At 35.4% G+C, this 18686-nt stretch overlaps 1 protein-coding gene across 4 annotated transcripts in view; it reads right to left on the bottom strand.

Annotated features, from left to right (window-relative positions):
• CTNNA2 (catenin alpha 2) overlaps positions 1–18686 on the bottom strand; it is a gene marked incomplete at its 5' end in the record, with an annotated part of 1047388 nt that overhangs the window by 25939 nt on the left and 1002763 nt on the right. For 2 of the 4 annotated variants that reach the window (XM_082851290.1, XM_082851292.1), the window contains one exon: positions 18061–18195. The exons of 1 other annotated variant lie outside the window; for it this stretch is intronic. In XM_082851290.1, the coding sequence (XP_082707416.1) occupies positions 18061–18195 (135 nt within the window). Of the gene's footprint in view, positions 1–7153; positions 7298–18060; positions 18196–18686 lie in introns of all 4 variants that reach the window. One more of the 4 variants, XM_082851289.1, reaches the window with a different exon arrangement.

Below are 18686 nucleotides of genomic sequence, written 5' to 3'. Positions count from 1 at the left end.
TATTTGTTGCTTTTCCTTTGCTATGTTTAATATTTTTTCTTTGTATTTAATTTTTGATAGTGTGGTTAATATGTGTCTTGTCATGTTTCTCTTTGGATTTATCCTGTATGGGACTCTCTGCTCTTGCTGCACTTGATTATTTCCTTTCCCATGTCAGGGAAGTTTTCAACTATAATCTCTTCAAATATTTTCTCAGACCCTTTCTTTTTCTCTTCTTCTTCTGGGACCCCCATAATTCAAATGCTGGTGTGTTTAATGTTGTCCCAGAGGTCTCTGAGATTGACTTAATTCTTTTCATTCTTTTTTTTTTTTTTTATTCTGCTCTGCAGTAGTTATTTCCACTATTTTATCTTCCAGGTCACATATCCGTTCTTCTGTCTCCATAATTCTGCTATTGATTCCTTCTAGAGAATTTTTAAATTCATTTATTGTGTTGTTAATCATTTTTTGTTTGCTCTTTAATTCCTTTAAGTCCTTGTTAAACATTTCTTGTATTTTCTCCATTCTATTTCCAAGATTTTGGAACGCTTTTACTATTATTACTCTGAATTCTTTTTCAGGTAGACTGACTACTTCCTCTTCATTTTTTTTTTTGGTCTGGTGGGTTTTTACCTTGCTCCTACATCTGCTGTGCATTCGTAGTTTCTGTTGTTTTTGGTGTCTACCCCCAGTGGGTGAGGTTGGTTCAGTGGCTTGTGTAGACTTCCTGGTGGAGGGGACTGGTGCCTGTGTTCTGGTGGTTGGGGCTGGATCTTGTCTTTCTGGTGGACAGGACTGCATCTGGTGGTATGTTTTGGGGTGTCTGTGAACTTATTATGATTTTAGTCAGCCTCTCTGCTAATGGGTGGGGTTGTGTTCCTGTCTTGCTAGTTGTTTGGCATGGGGCATCCAGCACTGGAGCTTGCTGGCCCTTGGGTTCACCTGGGTCTAGCATTGTGATGGAGCTCTCTGGGAGAGCTCTTACCAATTGATATTATGCGGGGCTGGGAGGTTTCTGTGGTCCAGTGTCCTGAACTTGGCTCTCCCATCTCAGAGGCTTAGGCCTGACACTAGTCCGGAGCACCAAGACCTGTCAGCCACATGGTCTGGTCACTCCAATGGATTCTCATCATCCTTGGGAGAACATGATATTCTGTAACTTATTTTTTCAGATCTCTGACATCAAAACCATGTGGCTGTCACTGTTCTCTGACTTGGTTTTTACTCAGGTAAAATGCTAGGCCTTAAGGTAAATAATTTTGTGTGGCAGATTTCTAAGGACTACCCAAGGTTATGTTTGGCTGGGTTGGTGTAATAAAGGCCCAATGACAGAGCTACATGTGATTGGTTTAAAAAATTCTGTAAGAATTTAAAAAGTCATTTTTTTCTTTTAAATCAACATGCTGAAACTAATTTGCTCAATTAATGGTAGGCACTGGCATCCTATCAATTAACTGCTTCTAAAATGTGACAGTATCACCAGCTCTACCAAAGCAGTTATTGCTATTACCTGCAGAGAGATGTATATGAAGAAAAAACAAGATTCCCTATCATTTCTCAACTTATAAACAATGAAATTCTCAAATTAAAAAATAGAGAAGATTCTGGCAATCTGGAAGAGAACTGTATGCAAAGCAATTAGAGGGTTAAATCCAGAACTGACCCTCCTTGCTGTGATAAGAGGGCCACCTTCTTCCAGAGCAGGGTTCATTCTCATGTCTTAGTCAAATGTAAAATACCTCTCTAGTGCCTCCCTCTTCTTTGAACATTTGTATAACTCTCTACACAGACTGGTGGTTGTAGGATAATGACTGTTGTCCATAAAGAAAAAAAAAATATATATATATATAAATGAGCACTTCTAAAAGATTGTTTATTGAAATATATAGTTATGGTATTAATATTTTTCAACATAGACCATAGACCCTACATTGGCTTGAAAGCTTGATTTTTCTCATCACGATGGGAATATATACATATATAATTTTTTTAATGAGTTCACCTAATTAATATTAAAAAGCAGTCAAATAGCTCTACCAAAGAATACCAAGCAGAAATAAATATTGCTCTGCACTGTTGTCTCTGTCCCTTCTCTTGACACAAGTTGGGAGCTATAGAACAACTTAGCTCTGAACTTGATTAACTCCTTGCATTAGACCATGATGATGAAAGAACTAGATGGTCCCTTAAGTGTTTATAGTTGCATGCCTTTTCTTCAAGCTATATTTAATAGCATCACTTAGTAATTATTTAAACTTAAAACCCACCATTCTTAGAAAGTTTTTTTTACACCTAACAGAAATTTAAACCAACTTTCTCAGGAACATTCTTATCTTACCTTTATCCTATTTTCCCAAATCTTTTATTCTTAATATTTTAATTCTATTTTTTTTGATTCTTCTTCCAAGAACATAGAAACCATGAGTCAATTCTGTTGCCTTGTAGAGATTCTGAAACTTTGGTGTGAAAATGGATCACCTGGCATGTCGAAGGTGGGGTTAAGTACAGTTTCCAAAAACCTACATAATCCCTACAGTCCTGATTCAAGGAGTCTGCAGCCTGGTCCAGGATTCTGTACTTTAACAGTCTCCTCCCACCTCTTTCTGCATTTGGCATGCAGATGATCCTCTGACCATTTTGAGAGACACTCACTAAAATGAGAATAGGTCATAAAATTTTCTTTCATATCCAGTGTCCACCTATCTTTCTTATTTCACCTTTGATTCTTCTCCATCTTTCCACCCATCTCTGACATTTTCATGTCTGGTCAGCATAGAATACATCTACACCTCAATATTATGGACATTCTGTACCTCTTCTGGGATAATCATTTCTCTCCTCCTCTACTTTAAGCTCCTATCCATTTATCTGGGAAGACTCAAAGATATTGTCCCATTTATGAAGCTTCCTCTTCCCCTTCTCTACAGGAATGCCCATATCACTTTGTATATATTTCTGTGAGAGTGATTATTATAATCTATTACATTTACTGATTATGTGTCTGTTTTCCATTGCTACTTCCATGTCCATCCATAAGACAGTGAATATCACATGTTATTTACTCAATAAATATTTGTTGAATTATAAATCCAACTGAACTTCTATTTCTAAAATTACCCCTAGGGACATTTCAGGGGAGGAGGAGAAGAGTTGCCATCCTTGTTGTTGTTCTCTTGGGACAAACCTAATTGTAATATCTTTAACTTCCTTTAATAGGCTAGATTGTTCCACAAAAATTTATGGAAGTTCTACTTCAACTTTTTGGGGAAAATTAGTTCTAAGAGAACATTCCTTGCTTTGTAAAACTGACCTTGATCATACTACTTCATTATTCCCATATAGACAATTTAGCTTTTGAAAGTGATTTCCTGAGATAATATATTCTAGAAATTATTTTTTATGTCATGATAGAAAATTACAAAACGTTCACTGGATGATGTAAACCAAGTCATTAGAATCTGGGATAGGTAATAAAGTAGGTCTACTCACAGAATTTCTGTCTGTTAGAAAGGCCAAAGTAGTAGCTTGGAAGGAACTTGGATGGCAAGAAATACAAAAACAGTGCCCTCTAAGTGATACAAAGTATACATTGAAAATCATCTATGAATCTCCAGCAACAGAGAGGCTTTCAAACCTAAGTGTGCTTTGTCAAAGTGGGTAAGTCATGCCCAAATCCAAGTGTATTAGGGAAAGAGACTTGCATAATCATTGTCTCTTTGAGAGCAGAGTCTGACATGATTCCTATTCAGTGCAAGAAACTTCCATTTGCTTTGGAAAATCACCCTGGTTACATGGATTCTCATTAGCTTATGGGCATTTCCATGACCATCCAATGTTTCTAAACCTGTCAGTGATAATCCCTTTGACTGTCCAAATGATAATCCATTTCCACCTTTTTCAGAAAACCACAATGTCCCAGAGCTAGAGCCTCCTTCTGTCCATAATTCCTTCCTTTTTTTAAAATTTCTTTTCCTCAGTCGTGGCTGTGAGTGATCATATGACCTCTTGTGTAACTAAGAAAATAGCTGCCTGATTATATTTTAATAATCATTGCAAGTCAGTCACTTGCCACCTCCTCTTCATATATTATAAAGTCAGAATATAATTAAGAGTAGGGGGCTCTGGGAAGGTATGGGGCTGGACTCTTAGCAAAGACTTTTGATTTCAATATGTGGCATTTCTAAACACAAGATAGCTGCAACATTTACAGTTCTGTGGGCTTGCTGACCAGCCCTCATTATGTACACACAAACAACACAAATCTAAACCATTCTGTTCAAAGTTAGCTGAAGGTCTCAGCTTCTCACAAAGCCTTCCCAGTACAATCCAGTCTACTCCAGACCACTCTGACACTTACTGTCTTCACTTTTAAGTTGTCACTTGACACGTGTCCAGACTCCCAAAAAGGTTGCACATTCCTCAAGAGTAGGAGCCAGGGCTTACATGTCTTTTATCCTTCATAGCACATAGCTCAGTAACCACTAATTACCTACTCATTGAACTCTTCCCAACAGCACAAGGGAATTCCTGCAATACTGCATAAGTAATTTTGAATTTGAGAGTCCCAATGAAGCCTAGCTCCCTCTATTACCTAGTGGATGAGGATATTTTCTTTATCTCAAATAATCAGAATAACATAAAATTATGGAGTTAAAATACAAATCACTCTTCCAAATCAACACACAGCTAATCATCATGAGCTTGATATTGTCAGTTTAAAAGAACAGGACCCACTAACATCATTAACCAAATAACACTACATCAGATATAGAGTACATTTTAAGACTAGTTTGGACTGAAATTTTCTTTCTAGTTTGAAAAACTAACTGTATGTCATCTACAAAAATTAGGTCTCATCAACTATACAATCTTTTTTCGCCATAAACTGGTTCTTCAAAAATATATCATTTTATGATAGAATTTTAGAGCAGGATTACTTTAGAATATATCCTTTAAATCATCTATCATCATTTTAGAGATGAGAAAACTGAGACCCAAGAGATCTAAGTAATTTACTTTGAGTTATCTAATTAGCCACTGACAGAAATACGACTAGTGCACCAGTGTTCAGACCCCAGATTAAGCAACTTCTGTTTTATCTCACTCTTTTGTTTGGAGCACAATATGTGTATGTATTTTAAATTATAATTCAAATACATACAAAATGGATATAAAAACACTGAACACCACTATAAATGAAACATGCACATGAGGGTATACAAGTGCATGCACAATGCATTCCATGATAGATTCTCTGAATTTGCACAAGCGCACAACACAACCATTCTTAACTCACGAAGTTTAAAGATGATTGTATTCCAAGGGTTTGTATAATATGAGCATTTCTTACCTGGCAGCTGTATGAGGGGTTGACAAAAGACATTAAAAACTTGAGCTATGATTAGATATCAGATTTTTCTGGCACTGAAGGTTAACTTCTACCTGGGTTTCCGGGGTCTAGCACTTTTAATGGAAGGTAGGCCAGAGATTGGAGAGGGATCACCCAACATATGAGACTTTGGCATTGTTACCCACATTGCAATATTAAGTTGACTGCAGGTGATTATCACCTAAATCTTCCTATGGGCCAGTTATGACTCTATTTCTCCTTATTATGCCTGAAATCTCTACCGTTACAGTCGCTTCTTTAGGTTAGAAAGCTTAGGTGGGAAAATAACTTCAGCAGTCACGATACCACTCCACCCCAGGTAATGAAAAGAGGGAGAGCCCTTGTGGGGGAAGGATAGAGGCTCTACACATAACAGAAGAGCTACTGATGAGAAAGGACTCCTCCTTATGGTGTCCAAGAATTTTAAATTTGGGGGCAAATCTAAACAGCATTGACTATATGAGGTTTGGTCCCTTCACTGAGCTTAAGATCTAGCAAGGAGGTAAAACATAAACAATTTAATACAATCCTCTTGAGTAGAAAAGTTTGTGTGGAGTATACAGACTGAGATACAAGTAGCATTTCTCTTTCTGAACATTAATAGATAATGTAATCTAATATATGCTCCATGTGCATAATCTAAAGGCCATTAAAACATTTGAACATTGGGAAATAAAAGGACTCCTCCTTTTAAACTACCCCAGTTCTCCAATACCAATATCCATACATACCTAGTTAACTAGGGATTTGAAAAAATGAATGATATCAACTCAACACATTTCATAATACCTATAATTCAAACTAGGATACTTTTAATCCCACCCCATGAAAAGTAACGGGCCTCACATTCTGATGGTCAAACCTTTTTAAAAACACCCACCCTGATGCTTCGACAACCCTTAAAGATGTAACCATCTCCATGAACCTTCTTTCCCCTCTAATAAAAAAGTTGACATTTTAACCATTTTAATAGGTACCCAGGAGAGAACAAGGAAAATGAAGGAACACGCTCACTCCAGTTGATCTTTTCCTTCTAAATACTATGGCATATAAAAGAAGTAATCAGTAATAATAGAAACCCAAATGAAACAAAGAACAGTGGTTTTTCACAGCTCTTTACCAAGAAATCCTATAAAACAGCATCATTGTTATGACATGCAACAAAAAGGTAGCAAATTTGGTTGAGACACATTGAAATGGATGCACCCTTAATCTTGCAAGAGTGGTGACTCTTTTTTTAAAATAAATACTTTAGTTTTTGCATTTGAAAGTTTTCATTTGTTTATATCAGAACAAAGTTTGTTGATAATTCTTATGTATCAGTTTTTTCACAGTTTTACTCTACAGTTTTAGAAGAGCAGATTGATTCTCTGGCTAAACATTAATAAAGGATATCCTGTGATCCTGAAATCTTTCAAATGAAGAAGAATACACTTTCCTAACTAGCCTTCCTTTATAGAAAGCTCACTAAAAGACTACAGAATGGATTCATTCCACATATGCAATGACTTTCAGTCCCAATGGGAAGAAAGAATGAGAAATAAAGGAATGAAAATACCATTTTCAACTTCTCAAGTTTAGATCATACTTGAAGAGTACATCTGTGTTGTGGAATTCTTGACTTAAATAAAGAATAAATAAGTAGATCCTTTGCCCAAAGTTGGTTAATAGTAAGTAAAGAGGGCTTGATTGGTCACATCTTTACTTCCTTGAAACCCCATCCCCCTGCTTTCAAAATTAATGTTTACAATGAGACAGGTTAGATCAGAAAGCAAAGTTACTCACCATGGAAGAATCACTGCTTCCACACCCGATCGGAGCTCCCTCAGCACAGGTTGGGAGGTGGGTAGAAAGTTGACTAGCCCTGCCCCCATCTATGACATCACAATCTACCTCATAAAAGGTAGTGAAAGTGCTCTGAACTCCTGTCTGATTTCCGAGAGATACAGAAAAGAGAGAGTGAGAGAGAGAGCAAGAGAGAAAAAAAAAAAAAAAACGTACCCTATTGGGAAGGGATTAGGGAGGTGTAAGAGGGAGTGGGTAATTGGGAGAAAGAGGCCTATGAAGGAATTATGTACTGAAAGAGATATGGGTGGGGCTCCGTGATATTAAGCAGTCCGGCCATTTGGATTCCTCATTGGCTCTCTTGAACAGATAAATGGACCATCTGGGAGAAGGAGGATGAAGCAGCATCCCGCCTTGTCAGGCATTGTAAGGGACAATTGTAGTGGGGTTCAAAGGGGATGAATCCCCTATTTAAAGCATTGAAGATCACCAAGAAAGAAAGCAAGGGCTGAAGCTTTTAATGCCTGGAACTGTACACGGGGAATGTCAGATGTCTTTCTAGGAAGTTCCATTGCCCTGCTGTGTGACCTTCAGCAAGCTCTCGGCCTCAGCACACTCAGCCAGTACATGGTGCTAAAGGGATACTTACCTCTTCCATTGGGTTCACTGAGGAATTAACACACTCATTGTTGCTAGAATGGCAATTATTTTTTACTGTTCTTTTTTGTACTCAAGCGTGAGTTGTGTGATAGGCACAATTTAAAAGGTAAGCCAATAACCAATGCCTAGTTCTACCCTTGGAATTTCTACCTCTTAAAATGTTATTTTTGATATAAAATATTACTGACAATCTTGACTAAGTTTTTCTATGTATACCAAATATAGCATACATCTAAAGGGGATAATTAGATCCAACCTTCAAACCTGGAGAAAAATCAAATGGCAATATTGCTACAATCACAAGGTCCACTATGCTGCTACTTTTAGAGGTCAAGTTTAGGTGACCCAGTAATGCTCAGTGACCAAACATTTTTGTCACATGCAGTTCTGCTATAGTCATAGCGTTATAGCTTTCTTTAAAGCCTGATTCCAAATTTTTTTTTTGGAAATCAGGCAAGATGGGAGAAAAATGTGGAGAGCACTAAGTCTTTTTTTCTTTTCAAATGTAGATTTAGAGCTTTAAAAACTGAACTGGTCAAAGTTGTCAAGTGAGTATTATGACAAAACAAAAGGAAGAGCAAGCAGATCCTGAAACCATCCACATGGAAGCCAGATCTTTATTTGCCCAGTGGAATATATGAAAAGTGAACCTTTTTCCACAGAAAATATTTCAGTAAAGATTCAGAATAATAGCTTACAATTCACAGCATCATAAATGGGTAAAGCCCAGAGCCTGTTTCTGTATGCAGATAAACAAAATTCCTAATTTGGATTTTTTTCTGGCGTTTTAAGCCAATACAGTTCTATCTCTAGCCCTGTCATTCTTAGCTCACTAAATATCTAAGTGGATGAAATAATCACAATTTTAAACTATACAAAATTGGTAGATTAGGGAGCATTTTGAAACACAGAAGCTAGTAAATTCAAACTGATTATGAATCTGGCAACATTACTCCCATCTTTTACTTCAAAATAAATGTTAAAGGCATTTAAAGAATGTCTTTAGAGAATTAAAGACAATAAAAAAGAAAAATATTGGCATATGAGAAGCAAGAATGAAATTGAAAATTTTCCTATATTTGGGTTTTTTAGTACTTACTAGAAGAAGCAATAATACTGTGCATATGTTTCCCTTGCTGAATTATTCTCTTTTTATGTTCAATAAGTCTAAATTCAAATTCTATATTTAACAGCTTTTATTGAGTGAAAATTCACAATCAATGGTCCTATAAAGCTATTTTCTTCCAATTTTTACATATTAGATCATTGACTAGTTGGCTTATCCTTGCTTTTTTATGTTTTATAACAATCCTGCTTGGCTTTAGAAATTAGCCATCTCCTGATTTTTCACTGTAGGGAAAGTGTTATTATTTTACCAATTCTTTTATCAATCAGTTTCAAAAATGATTATTATGTATTAGAAACTTATCTGTGTCATCTCACCTTTCATACAAAATACAAAAGTCACTATTTAAGATTAATGATGCAGCTGTCCCTTCTTCCAATAAGCACTTTAAAAATGTTACTACCAAACAAAGGAGGTATACTTTTGCCAGCATTAAGATATTAGAATAAAATGGAGTTAAACACTTTTTAAATATTGAAATAAAACAAGCTGGACTTAGATTATAATCTATTGGTATTTTTAATTATTATCTATTGTGTATCTGGAAATGGAGCATGTCTTCAGGAACCCAATGCAAAACTAGGCTGCATCAAATGGATGCAGAGTGGTGAACTGTGCTGACTTTTTAGGTGAATTTAGTATGATTGATTACAATAATGTCTTTAGTTATGATATTAGTTAAAATAACAAAATTTTCTTTGACACAGAATGCAATGCCTGGATCAAATAATTTCCAACTCTTCTTAGGATCTAGCCTCTTGACATTTTTTATGAAAACTAAGTCTTATTACAATTATGGATTTGATGCATACTTCCTATGACATCACATAAATGGATGAGTTAGCCCTTCAAGGCAAGACATGAAGTGATTGCAAGATTTCAGTCAAGAGACCTTATTATTGAAGTCTTGGTTATAATTTTGTTTGGACCAGAGAGATGTAGGGTTGGTTTCAACTTTTTGTTTGTTGAAACAAAAAAGTTTTAATTCAACTTCTTAGTGCAAAGGATTGAGAAGTCAGGTGGAATAATTTGTACACTCCAAAAGAATAATCCACAGATGTATTTACCAAGTAATTTATCATGGGAGACATGATCAGGCAGTTGGAATGCAGTGTGACCAAAATGTTATTATTAAAGAGAAATATTACAGTAAGAGAATACAATTAATTTTGATAGCAACAGATTTGAATTGGGAGTTCCCAGATAAAGAGATCATGTTTGAGTTTGTCTTAAGATAGTGTCTCACATATAGAACCTTGGGCTTAAAAGAGTACATGGTCCTTAGAAGATATTGCTGACTTCTCAGCATCTGATATCCTGGAACTTCTCTGATATCCTGGAACTTCTCCAGGATATTCTCTTTCAGTTGCAAAATAGATTTGCAAAGGAAAACATATAAAAGAGGTCAAGAGACAGATTTTAGAGATTTGACAGAACATCTAGCCAGACTTCCAGTCAAGTTCATTATCAGCAAGACATCTGTACAGATGAAGGTATTCAGAGAAAAGCAATAAAATAAAATACAGTATTGATGATGAAAGAAAAGATTAAAGTCTAAATTAAGTTTGCCTTCAAGAAAATAGGATTAGGATGAAATATTTAAAATATATTTATTGCCCAGAAGGAAAATGACTATTCAAGATAGAGTAAGACAATGTATTGTGAAGCAGTAAAAGAAATCTGAGCTAAAAATCCTTCACATTGTCTATCCAGAAGTCTTTCCTATTTGTAAGATACATGGGCCATAACATGGAACATATTTCTCTTCTAAGGGTTGTGATCAAAGACATATTTTATAAATCATTTAAATTAAGCTGGAGAAAGCATTTGACATAATCTGTAGGGACAGAATGTAGACAATAGTAAGTTAAACACAGTTTTATTTCTAGAATAGAGTAAACAAAGAAAACCAGTGAATACAGAGGTAGTTCAACAGACACCCTGCTATTCCAGCTGAGAATGCTAAACAGTAAGATGAGAAACTAAATGGGGAAAAAATGAAAACAATAGACTCGACAATCTAACAAAAGCACAATGGATGGAAAAATTTATCCTTTTCACAAAAAGTATTTGCTATTAGAGATAAAGAACTTTGAATTCTGTCATCCAACCAATATTTAGCACCATGCCTTTTACATTGTTTAAATGCATTTTACATTGTTTAAATGCATTGAATTCAATGAATTAAAATATCCTTATGAGAACGAGCAATAAATACATTTCTTTGAACTCTGATTGTTATTTTGTCGTTAGAAATTAGGAACGGATAATGGAAACACTGGTCTTTTCCTAGAAAAACATTACTCCTGTCTCAGTTTTGCATGGGGGTCTTTTTATTTCCTTTATTTTGAGTCATCTGAGGTCATGGAAGTTTGTGCAAAATCAATAATGAAATTCCCAGATAATGTTTGTATATGGTTTTAACATTCATATTCTCTTTTTTACTTATTTATATCTTTTATATCAACTTATTCATACTTTATCTTCTCTTGAGGCATGTCCAAGTAGGAACAACAACAACAAAAAACAATAGATTTAGGTAACCCGTTCAAAATAATGTATTTCTTGACTAGAGCTGATGAATTGAAGTGTATACAGGAAAACCAAAAAAGAGGAAATGAGTTATAGATACTGTATCTAAATAAAGGTATTCACTCAACGCTTTGGTTTCTCATAATTATTTGGTTCAACTGAAGGGAACAGTTAGATCTGGGTTGTTCTCACATATCCAAAACTACTTAAAAATGGGAGGTGGGATGTAGTTCTTAAGACACTACTACAGACATTCATTATTAAAACTATAGATTAATAAAGAACATCTTAGAATGAACTCAGACAATTATCACATATTGACAATATCTCAAAATTAGAACTTGTCTCATGGGAAAATGGTACAAACCAGTATATCTTAAATAGGTTTGCCTGTGTTTCACAGATATCAAAAGATAGATGCAATCATTGTCCCTCATCTAGGTACCTCCCATGTGTCTAATTTCCAAGTTTTCACAAAATATTACTATTCATTTGATGCCAAATAATCCTCAGAATATTAACTAAAATCTAAGGCATTAATTACTAACCAATAAAGTATTTGCCTTCCTTCTTTTAATTCAAGGCTTTTGAAACTTGAAAAAATTCTAAAACCCAAAGGAAGGAAAGTTCATTGATTCAATGACAGGTAATGGCATTGACATTTCTGACGCAGAGACACTCTTCCTAAAGCCACTAACCCCTTCTACTCTTACAAGCAATGATGCCCTCAAACTAAAATAGAAACTGCTCAGCTCACAAGTTCAGGTGATTCAATCAAATCAATCCACTGAGTAGATCCAAGTTAGTTTAATCCATGTCTCCAGTCAAGGTCAAAAGAGTTACTTGCTTGGCTCACATACCAGTTTTGCCACAATAGAGTCTGCTTTCTTATTTTAGGATGAGAGCATTAGACTATAAACTCTTTTTCTATGCATAAAATAATTCAGTAAGATAACCAACTGGTTTAATTTCATCATTGGATAACTGATTTTTTTTTTCAGTGAACAGAATTGACCATCTTGATAAGTTTAGAATCAGTATCTTTAAGTATGTAACTGAAGAGTTACTTCTTATAGCAGAGCAGTACACCTTCCTCATTTGTGCAAGATTTTTTGAATTCAGGGAGACAGCTTGCGCTGTGGTGCTACAGACATAAAGCTTCCTATGATGCCTGACACCCAAGGAGATTTTTTCCTTTTCTTATAAAAATTCTTATTTCCAATTTCTTCCAAAAATAATACCTTGAGTTTGTTAAATGTCACTTTTATAACACTGGGAGAATGAATTTGCACTGCAAAAACACTGAAGTGTTATTTTTCTCTGAAGGTTTGCATAATTTGTGTTGTGCAAAAATCAATGACAATGTACATTGACACGGATGTACCGGAGGAAGACTTAACGCGGGAATCAGAATTTAAGTGGCTATAGTTTTACCATCATAACAGATTAGCGGGCAGGTTGTTGGGAGAAAGATTGAATTATGCAACAACCCATCATACTAGCAGATTAAGTGCAAAGAACTACTGCCATTCTGAAAATGATAAATACCTGTTTAATTTTTTTATCGGTACAGAATATCTCCACTACCTCTCCATTCAGATTTATAATCTGAAGTTTATTTTAATTTTACTTCCCTGGATCTGGATTCCCCTACTCTCCCCAGATCAGAAAAAGTCCTTTAAGCCCAAATACTTAATGGCTCACCCTCTGGAAGGTCTGGATAAAATTCTTTGGAACAGCTGTGAGTTGTCTGAACACATACCCTTTTGTTTAAATGAAGCACAGAAGTGGATTCCAAACCCAAACTGAAAACTAGCAATTTAGATTTTTTCCCATTACTACTATACTTTGATCAGTGGAGATAATCGAGAATTGACAATAGACAGAATCAGAAGATATAACAAAAATGACTCTTTCCCCAGAAAGGGTTGTTTAAAGTACAAGTCTACACAACTAAGTACAACACTTGTTTCAGTGAACGTTTAATTCCATTACAAAATACTGACACTTCTTTTACAGCGTGAACACAGAAATTTTCAAGTAAAATGTAATTCTCATCTCAACAAAACACAATTATCTATATCTATATCTATATCTATATATTTATATATATGGCATTGTACAAATATATATATGTATATATATGTATATATGTATATATATAGTACATATATATAGTACAAATATATATATGTATATATATATACACATATATATATACATATATATACATATATATGTATGTATATATAGCTTGGTACAAATAAACACCATATTTGCCCCCAAACTGTATTGTATTGAATCAGATATGTCACAGTTGTCAACTATTTGTTCAGTTCTTGATTACTGCTTATTTAGGGAACAAGGAATTTAAGTGTCAAATCACATGTATTTGTTGTGTGCATACATGCATGCATATACATATAGCATATATGTATCTTCGATCATATGCCAGTGTCAGGTAGGATTGATTTGACTATTCTCAGTTTCCAGCATTTTTATGAATATTTTTCATTTATCATCATGAATATTCATGTTAATTTTAATTTAGTCCATTTTTTTAATGATATGAAACATAGGCTATAAGAGTGACTATAATTGACCCTTATTCTACAATTTTCTCTTTACCAATTCAAATCCTACTGGTGTTGCAAATTATACTTGTTCACCTTGTCAAACCTCTCCATAACCCAATTGAGAGGAATTCAAATTTGGAAAGGAGAGATTAAAGGACAAAGAACAAAAGTGCACATTAGGGCAAATTACTCAGTCCCTCAGGGATAGGTCAGGGTTCCATTCAATCAGCCTGAGAACGAAGGGAACTAACATTCCTCACCTCTAAACTCTGTTCCTATATTTTGTTTGCGTGAAAAAAGGCATTTATATGCAATAAAATCTATTAACTTTGTAACACTTTCATGGGGAGTCAGCTGTAAGTTATATCAGCATCCCTCCATCTCTGACCTGAACATCAAATCCCTGTCCAGAGCAGGGTTATTGCTCCTGTGCTCTGGCTTCGTTGTTATAATGGGGCTCCTGTTTTATTTGAACCTTAAAAAAATAATGTACGTGGAATATTTCCATTTTATCAGAATGCTTGATATTCAGCATTCTATGTTCTAAAACCCTGTTTTTGTTTTTCCAATCTCATTCAGAATAATGTGCAAGGTATAAATCTTTGGGTAGCTAAAGATAATCAAAGTTTATAAAATGGTTTTCATTTCTCCAGTTCCATGTGTATATCTCCATTTTTAAATTTAAAAGAACCTATCAACTCCTCTGAAACCTAGTGAATAAAAACTAATTAAAACACCATAATCAAATATACAGGTAATTTCCATAGCATGACATTGGAACTTATTTGTATTCAATATATATCTTCATACTGAAAAAAGTGTGGCTCAACTTTCTCTCATGATGAATATAACGCTGTCACCTTTAATGGATATTACTTGCACTAAACTAATTTATAATATGTTATGGTTAAGTTTCTCTTTCCTTTGTTTTATCTTTTTCCTTCTTTCATGCTTTTTCCTTCCTATCTTCCATCCTTTCCTCTTTTTCTTCTTTTCTTCCTTTAATGGTCCTTTTTCCAAAAAGCATGTAAACCGGCTTAAGAGATTAAACTACCAAACACTAAACTAAAAAGCAAATAAAGCCAGTATATAAACTATCAGGCTGTTTAATTGTCTGGGCTTTAGTTTCTTCCACATTCTCTCTAACATTTTTATTACTCTCTTGGTTTTTTTTAAAATCCCCTTTCCCATTACCTGCTTAGCAACCAGGTTGAGCTCAATTGGCTCACAAATATGCATCTTATACTTTGAGATTTAATAAGAATGGCACCTTTCTGCTGTTGAGAAAAGTTTAAGCCAATGACTTTAGAAAATTGATTGCCAGCCAGAAAACTAATGGTGCTTCTTAGACAGCAGTTGTGTGAATGAGCATATGTAGGCATATTTTTTTAATTTGCTTTATTTCTCTAGTTCCCATGACTCGTGAAGAGCTTTGGCATCCACTGTCCCCATGACCTGTTGAAATTTCCTGAGCTACCTCTCAAGCCAAATGCAAATATAACAGAAGAAGCCTTTCCCAGTTTGAACACACAGACTCACATAAAACACATACATGCTGACATGGTATATGTGCATTTTGTTTAACATAAGTTCATCATGCCAGCATGAGACTATAAAAACATGGTGCTCAGTTTTGAAATCCAAATCATTTTCCTTAGCAAAATGGAAACAATCTACCCAAATCTCTGCTGTTTTAGTAGAAGCTTTGACTTCTTACAAATATACCTTCCTGGAGGCTTTTGCGTGTTTCAGGGAAGAAGCCACAGCTTTGAATCCCATGTATATAACGACACAGGGAAAAAGGGAGGAAGATTCAAGTATTTCTCTTTTTTTATTGCATTTTATACTACAGGAGCTTCTCCTTAAAAAATATAGCAACTTTGTCATGCCAGACAACAAAATAAATGGGGCTCAAAGCATGGGTGCACTTTCTTGGCAAAATCATTGAAAAGTTTGTGTGTATGGGGTCTCACATTCTTGACTCTTTCAGAACGTTGAAGGCAGTCATTTGTGGCTATTTTGCAAAATAAACATATTGATTTTTTTCTCCATTGGCCATCAGTGAAGGAGGATGAAGAATAAGATGGAGGCAGAAGTGGCAAAGACAGCAGACTACACAGGCAGGTATGGCACCAAATAACAATCAAGCTTGGAAAAAAATCATGAAGAGACCAAGAGCAGACCCATAACTGAGCAACATAAGCAAACCTTTATAATGCGTTTCACTCTATTATAAAGTTGTATAACATTCCTCTAAAAGAAGCCTTCTCCCATGCAAGGATTTATGAACATTGCCAATAAGACTCAAAGAAGGAAACAGGCTTCTTGATGGTGTTCTCAATCTCAAACACCTCTGCAAACGCCAACAATGCAAGTGATAAAAGCCAGTGATGGTTTGGACTACATCTAAATGAGGAAAAGACAATGGAAATGAAGCTCTGGAGGCAGTGATGAACAATGGGTACTGAGAGGATGATGGAGAGTAACTCTGCCAGTAAAACTCGCTTAGATGAGGTTGTGGAGTCTGAGATCCACAAAGATGCTCTGTGCATCCATATAAATAATAAGATTTGGAAAGTAACAAATGAAAGCACACAAGGCAAGCTAAACAAAAAGCACTCGGTTTCACAGGTGCTATATACAGATGGACATGAAAGCTGAATGGTATGGGAAATTATACCATTGAGGCTGAAGATAAGAAAGGAAGCAAGGGAGATGCAATGTTTTGATCACTTCTTGGCAGAGAGAATCTTGGTTATTACCAACTTGGCAGAAAGGACACACTGCAAGACAGATTGCTCTTGGTTGTTGAAGAATGTTGAAGCAGGATCATTTTGGAAATGCAAAGAGGTGACTATGCTTTGGGAAGAGGCACAATACAGCAATTTACTGGGCTCTAGGTGAGACTGCATGGAACAGGCTTTCCAAATGGCATCTCCATGCAAACCAGATCAGCTCTTTTCCCAGCTATGTTTTCTGCAAGCCAAATAATATAGGAACTGAAATCTTTGGGTTCAAGAATGATTTTTCCACATATTTTTTTTAATCAAATGGTCAACCTGCTGAATTTCTGAAAATGGCTTGAGGAAGAACTGAGCTTCATGACCAATCTGATTTTCACAAGGCATCACCATATTGATAATGCTCTGTTCCTGGTAATGCCACACTTAAAATGGCAGCGTCATGGTTGACTGGGAAAAGAACTAAAGGTAGCAGAGCCACACTTTGGAATTTGCAAATAGTTTATAATAGATGGCACCTTGTATTGAAAGAAAGGGACTGAGGGAGGAAAAGAAGCCAAGGTGAAGAACCTCAACACATACATTGGAAATCTTGCCAAGAAATCATGATTCTTCTATCATTGAACTTTTTGTTTCTTTGCATTTGATTAAAATGGACCAGATACTTATATTTTCATGAGAAGGGAAACACTGAAGTGATTGAACAAAGGATATATAATTGTTAGTGTTTGACAACCATGTTAGTTTTTGGCAACAGCACATCAACCTGTGTTAAATTCAAACATTTTCTGGCTTTTAAGGGTTACTGATAACCTAGTATGCATTGGAACCTGATGAATGAATTCCTATTGTTTTCATCATCTCTAACATGTGAACACAATCCACACATAGAGAGGTTTGCTCCTGAACAGAGAATGAAAATTGCTAGGACTAACAGAGGGAAGTAGACTTACAATGAGTAAATATACAAAAGCCCCAAATAATTATAATAGTCACAGCTTGGCAATGAGTTTCCAGACTATGAAATTAGTTTTCTTGTGAAGAATGGAGATTTTACAAGGCTAGTATAAACATGGGGTAATTGGAAAATCAAACTGTTCTTTGTGAGTTATTGTAAGGTCTGGAATAATGGTGATAACATTTATTTTTTTAAAAAAAACCTCCCTATGAATCACTGTAGTTTGGGGGTTTTAGCAGTACTGTTGCCAAGAATGCTTGCCTTGGAAGTACAACAGTGGGAACTTGAATTGTGAAGCCCAGGTCCCAGCTTACCCCTGACACAATGAGCTCTCCTCCCAGATTCTGTACTTCGGCTTTCACCTTGCTGCAGATATTAAGTTGATGGCAATACAAGGCAATTCGTTGAAGGTAGGCTAATAAATCCTGCTTACATGCTGAATCAGGACACTATAAAACATTAAAAAAAAGGTCATCTCAATTAGTAAGTACTCTTCAGTTTCTAATACTTGCTATATAAAAGCTGTGAGAAGAAAAGGTTTCACTGTCATATACCTTAATTACAACCATTCAACTTAACTTCTTTATAGTGCATTTTAGGAAGGCCACAGGCAATAGGTTAGAATGGTTAGCTCTACTTTGATAAATTCTATACAAAAAATATTGATGATCTCCCGGAAAGTCTTACTGGTACTTCTGGATACATTTATGAGTATTTTACCAATTATCTTCTAAACTGCTAAGAAAACAATATCTATAGGTTTTTCCCGAGTGGCCCATTCAACGTTTACTACATGCAAAGTTATTTTAACACAGAGAACAAAGCAACAGATGCTAGAAGGAAATCATCCTGTGTGGCAGTCTCTCTGCCATAGTACAAGATAGAGTTTTAATTCAGTTAGTTGGGGGAAAATGCACTTGTTTCTTTTGGCTTTCTAAGA

This window comes from Leucopleurus acutus (genome assembly GCF_964270905.1).
Source record: "Leucopleurus acutus genome assembly, chromosome: 12".
Taxonomy (NCBI): Eukaryota; Metazoa; Chordata; class Mammalia; order Artiodactyla; family Delphinidae; genus Leucopleurus; species Leucopleurus acutus.
This window is presented reverse-complemented; position numbering and strand designations above follow the sequence as displayed.